The 6,093-nt window shown below is 39.6% G+C and overlaps 1 protein-coding gene across 2 annotated transcripts in view; it reads right to left on the reverse strand.

The window, feature by feature from the left end:
• The window catches only part of PDGFD (platelet derived growth factor D), a 237,227-nt gene that overhangs the window by 26,252 nt on the left and 204,882 nt on the right, over nt 1-6,093 (reverse strand). For both annotated transcript variants that reach the window (XM_079929781.1, XM_079929780.1), the window contains exons 4-5: nt 4,354-4,416; nt 260-458 (exon numbers count right to left, since the gene is read on the reverse strand). In XM_079929781.1, coding sequence (XP_079785907.1) covers nt 260-458; nt 4,354-4,416 — 262 coding nt within the window. The remainder of the gene's footprint in view (nt 1-259; nt 459-4,353; nt 4,417-6,093) is intronic.

The raw sequence follows: 6,093 nt of genomic DNA on the forward strand, positions 1-6,093 counted from the left end.
CCAGATGATTTTATAAAGTCTTTTCTAGCTCCAAACTATGACAGATCTTTGACTGAATCAAACCTTTCTTAGCCCCATACAAACAACACAGTTTGGACAAAACACAGAACATCATTTGAAGGTGCTGTGTAAAAGATATGTGATAATGAACTAACAGTAATCATCTGATGTAAGTGAATTAACTACATTGCATTGCAAATTCTTACTTATTACTATTAGCACTTTTATCTGCTTATGAAGAACCTTATTTGTTTCTTACCTTTTGACTTCCTGTCATGATATGATCTGCCTCGATAATGAGGGGTGTCCAAATACAGATTCTCAAGATCTTCTTGCCATGATTCAGGATTGAAGTGCTTGAGCAGATCTTCCACAGTATCAAATTCTGCAATTGTTTTGTCCAGAGTATCCGCAGTGAGAGTGGGGTCCGTTACTGATGGAGAGTGATAGGATACCCCCTAAGAGTGACATACAGCTCAGTGTACTCAGAAAAAGTCCATTGCTATGAAATACAAGAGTCACACAACCATATGGAAGGAACATAAACAGACTTCTGATTACAAGACATCATGTACATAAATATCATGCTAAGCCACTGTGCCATAGTCTTGCTATATTCCTAAATAAGAACAATTAAGTGGTAAATCATAGTCATTCACTTTTTTGCAAATCAAAACCCGGAAGGTCATAAAACATCCAGGTCATCTGAATTGTAATCATTAAAAAAAAAATACTAGCTAAATGGAAATATCAAAATAAGTCATCTAATTTCTTGGTCCAAAGTCTCAAATCATCATATCCATATCAACAAATAATGGTGAGCAGGTAAATTCTGAACTCCTTTCCATGCAAATGTTGAATAATCCATTCATTCTCTCCATTTAGCCTCAGTGTCCTATCTTTGTAGCTCACCTACCATTGTAGACGTTCTTTGAACAGGGTTTAAATTTACTCTGGAGACATCTTGATAAAATTTGGCACTTTAACCAGCTTACTAACTGTCAACAAGGATAATAAGCCATGAAACTGGCCCCCTTGACCTAAGAGTAAAAGATTCACATGTGTGTGTGTGCATTTTTTTTAACATCTTTATTGGAGTATAATTGCTTTACAATGGTGTGTTAGTTTCTGCTTTATAACAAAGTGAAGCAGCTATACATATACATATATCCCCATATCTCCTCTCTCTTGCATCTCCCTCCCACCTTCCCTATCCCACCCCTCTAGATGGTCAGAAAGCACTGAGCTGATCTCCCTGCGCTATGTGGCTGCTTCCCACTAGCTAACTGTTTTATATTTGGTAGTGTATATATGTCCATGCCATTCTCTCACTTCGTCCCAGCTTCCCCTTCCCCCTCCCCGTGTGTGTGTGCATTTTAAGTGCTATAGTTTGTGAGGGATCCCAGCTGCCATTTAAACATTCTCAGGAATACTCTTCAAATGGGGAATGCAACATCATTAAAAGTCTGGAAGGGATTATGTATTTTGCCATGGAATACACCCCCACTTAAGTTTCCAAGCACTTACTTCACTAACCCTTGTAAAATCTAGAGGTAAATGAGCCATGTAGCAAACATCTCTGTAAAACTTCATGACCCATTAACAAGGAAATGGAAAGCACGTAGTCTCCAATGATTTCTAAATGTCTTTAAAGAAACTGCCAAACAAATAAGATCCCCCAAGGGCAAATATCTCATATCTCTACAGGAAAAATAGAGATTAACGAAAACTTGCATTTCTGAAACTCAGCTGCATTCCTATTGAGAAATAATATGCCTATGCATTATAGAGTCCCAGACAGTACACTCTCAGGTGACACATTTTCTTTTTAGCCAATCAAGATCCAAAAGTCCCCAAAAGGATCACTTGCTCTTAGGGGGACAGTCTTTCTTTAGCAAAACTAAGAGGTTTTATAAAAGCATAACCTACCATTGGTGTAATTTAGGAGATTTCAAACATGCCCTGTAGGGAAAGGGAGTAGGTGGCAGACGGGGTTTGGGGAGTAGCGTGTGAGACATGAGATAGACTGCTGAAGGTATCAGGCCAGCTCCTTAATCTTGGAGTGTGTTTGTGTGTGTGTGTGTGTGTGTGTGTGTGTGTGTGTGTGTGTGATAGAAGCTGAACCCTGATTGAAGCACATCACTTCTGATTTCCAGATCCCTCTTGGCATCCTATGCTAAAGGCGGCTAAATTTATGATTCAGTAACAAAATTCCAAATTCCCATTCAACTTTGTATTGCCTGGATCTACAGTCTACCTGGCTCATACACAACAGATGATTTACAATTAGCTTTGTATCATGTGGGTCTAAGAACAAAATGAGCTGGCCAAAGTTAGGTGCATGGCAGCATATGAAAGCTTTGAAATTAAAATTCTTCCCTCTTTTTTGAAACAAAAGCAGGAATGTTAATCAAGCCATTCAGACACAAGCATAAGCTACTTAAATGGCTCTGAGGAAGGAGGAGGAAGGAGTCTAGTCTCTTCTAACATTAGTCTGAAGAGCAAATCCAAACCGTAGGTAAAATGTAAAAGGGTCCTTGTGTGTGAGTTTTACTGCTCTTTTCAAGTTTTGACTTGAAACACTAATGATATTTAAGAAAATATTTATGAGTGACTAGGTGATCTAATCAACCCAAGAGAATATTTTTGTTTCCGAGGCAATTATATAAGAACTATTTTTGAGAGAAATACTAGTTGGGTGTGCCTCTTTCAATTGCACTGTAAATTTGATCTCATTCAGCTTTTGTTTTATGTTTGTAAAATCAATTTTAAAGCTAAGTGAATTACTTTTAAAGTAATGATAAAAATCTGTAAAAATGTTCTGAAAACTGTAAACCGGTTTCAACAAAAATAAAGAATGGTTTATACAGAAGTGAATGGTAGGTCCAAAGGCCCTTGCTCCTACTCCAGAAGGTTCTTGAAAATCAGAATGCTGAGAAAAGAAGCTAGGTCTCCCTGGTCTTCCTAGAGGACTCAGCAGAACCTGGACTTGGAACGCAACCCAGAAGAGTTTCCAATGGATTTGGACCTAGTGCTGAGCTTCCACAGATGCACCTAATGGACAGGACAATCGTCTTTAAGAGGGCCTGGATTATCCTGAATCAGTGAAGGGTCCTTTAAACTTGATTTCTGCCCTTTGGGCAGGAATGATTAGATAACCCTGAGCTATCATGTACAAGATACTTGAGAAGCCAGAGGATCTCCTGACAGAATAGACCACTATGTCCTGAATGGCAAAAGCTACCACTGGCATGTACCTTGAATTGTCAGTCTTGGGTTGCTAACTGCCCACACCTCTTGCCTAGCCTCCCAGCTCCTCAGTATTACCTGCCTTATTTTAATTTTCACCTTCCTGACAATGATTGTCTATACTCAGCTAGGTTCACAGCATGCATTCTTGACCATCAGAAACGAACAAAACACTCTTAATATCACCATTAGAGACCTCACTGATCTCGATCAGATCATGTTCTAGTTCACCAGCCACACCAGGTGAATTAAATAGTCACAGAATCCATAGCTGAAGAAATCCTGGCATCTGAGGGAATTTTTAAAAATTCCCTCCAAGAACAAAAGAGAGAACATCACTTCTGGAAAAAAAAAAATCAACTCTGACTCAGCCACACTAACCCACCTTAGAACCATGGACAATCTTTCTCCATGCTCTTAATCTTTTAATGAACAGCTGCATTTATTATCTTGCAGTTTATTGCTACATAAGTGCTACCCATAAGATTGGTGAAAACAAAGTCTGCTCTTTCTGTACAAAGTAGATAAGTATACAGAATACTGGGAAATGACTAAATCTGGAGGGAAAAAAAATGGAGCATGAACCATTTTATAGTTTCAGGGTGAGTTATGTTTTATTTCCAAGCCACATAGAACACAAGCCTGGCTTGCACTTAAGTTATGTTACCATAAACATGGATTTTTCACATCTGAAAAGATCCTTGAAAATGCAAAGGTTAACGGCGTCCCCTGGAATATTCAAAAAACTATTTCAAAATTCCCCACCTGAGCTTGGGCCCTGAACTGTTTCACACCTTTGATATGTCTGGACAGTCCTTTAGTTGCAATGTTCTCCTTTGAAATTGATAAATATTTAAGTCATTGTCTATCCTGTGTTCCTACAAGGGGTACTGACATTTCCTGGAAACCTTTCTGAAAGAGGAGAAAAAAGGGCATCTGACATGGCTCACTATAACCTAAAAGAAATGGAAGAACACATCATGTTTGAGACCTGGCTATGGGTCCAGCCATAGATACTTCATGCAGCTGAAGTCATCCCAGGGTTGACCTTAGCTACTACTCCATCAGCTGTCTTTGCAGGCAACAGAAAAATAAATTACTTACTGAGATTGAGCTTGTGACTGATTCCCAATTGGTCTCTGAGGCTGCTGCGGGTTGGAAATCTTCCTGGAAGGCAAAGAAACATCCATGCGAGTATGGCAAACCTCTGTTCAATTCATTACATGCACAGTTTCATCTCAGCCATCTGAATCTTCTTCCAACTAAGTGACAACAGGAATACAGGCTACATTACTGCTGAACAGGTCACCATCTGTCTTAAGCACCTCTCCTCAAGAACCCTTGTCATTCAAGACACGGACAACTGAATTCACATTTACTTATAAACACTGGCAAAATGAAAAAACGTGGGGACAGGAGTTCACCTTTTTTTTGTTGTTGTTTTTGTTTTTGTTGGCGGTACGCGGGCCTCTCACTGTTGTGGCCCCTCCTGTTGCAGAGCACAGGCTCCGGATGCGCAGGCTCAGCGGCCATGGCTCACGGGCCCAGCCACTCCGCGGCATGTGGGATCTTCCCAGACTGGGGCACGAACCCATGTCCCCTGCATTGGAAGGCGGACTCTCAACCACTGAGCCACCAGGAAAGCCCAGGAGTTCAAATTTTAACTTAGCCATCTACCAACTGTGTGACCTCAGGCAATCTACTCTCCTCCCTTCCTCTTCTGTAAAAGGCTGGTATGGGATGCTTAAATTACAGGGCTGTTTTGAGAATTCAATGCATTAGTTATGTAATTATAACTAGCACTTAAAATGCTTAATAAAGAGTAATGATAATTATTGTCAGTATTAATGGTTATTTGGTTTGAACTAGGCTCTGCATCACTTTCAATCAGGAAGACTGGGGCGGGGGGAGAAGAAAATGGCCATGGGAGGGACAAAGTACTACCCACTCAAGAAAAGAAAGTAGAGAGCAGACCTGAGAAAGTTAGTTACCTCAGAAGTCTTAAAGGATTTGTGACCTCAGGGAAAGAAACTTCTCTTATAAGGCAAACTTCTTTCTGATTTGTCTGTAAGTTTCATGTTAATTACCCTAGTAGCAGTAAGTTTTAAAAACATAATGGGAAGGAAAGCTGATCCTATCATTTTTACAAGTCACAGTTGGTTTCTTGACCCTGATGAAATAAATCACCTTGGTTAATTTCTTCCAGCCTGATCAGGGAGTAGGAGGTATTTTAAGATGATGCTGATAAAAAATTCAGCCACTCAAATCTGACAGCTTATACACCCAAGTATACTGAATGAGAGCTAAGTACCAGGTCTAAATTTCATTAGCATTTTGAGAAGCCGGAAATGTATTTATTAAGTGCTCATGATGAAACTGGTTTATATATAAATGTCTACGTTGAAGAAATTTTAGTTGTTTACCAGAGGGAACTAAGGCAAATGTGGGCTTCAAGGAACGAACATCTATTAAAAACTGGCTGGACATCACTATTCTAATTTCAACCTCAGGGAAGAGAGGAAAGAAAGAGAAAATGTGGTCTCTGCATCCTGCAAGACAGAATACATGTGAAAAGGGCATTGAATTCTCACAGAAGAATGTGTGCAAACAAATGGAGGTTGGCATTTATATGAGTCTTCATAAACTGGTAAACAGGTGAAAAAAGCAAGAAAGCCAATGGCTTCCCCCTGTCTTGAAGAGACTATTGGTGGGAGAACATATTCCAGATAAGAAACTGGGACATGAACAATTCTCAGATCAGAGAATTTTCATTTTTACTCATTCATTATATATTTGTTAATCATCTACTGTGATACATTCTAAGCTGAGGGTAGAATCACAAGG

Source organism: Stenella coeruleoalba, assembly GCF_951394435.1.
Source record: "Stenella coeruleoalba genome assembly, chromosome: 8".
Lineage (NCBI taxonomy): Eukaryota > Metazoa > Chordata > Mammalia > Artiodactyla > Delphinidae > Stenella > Stenella coeruleoalba.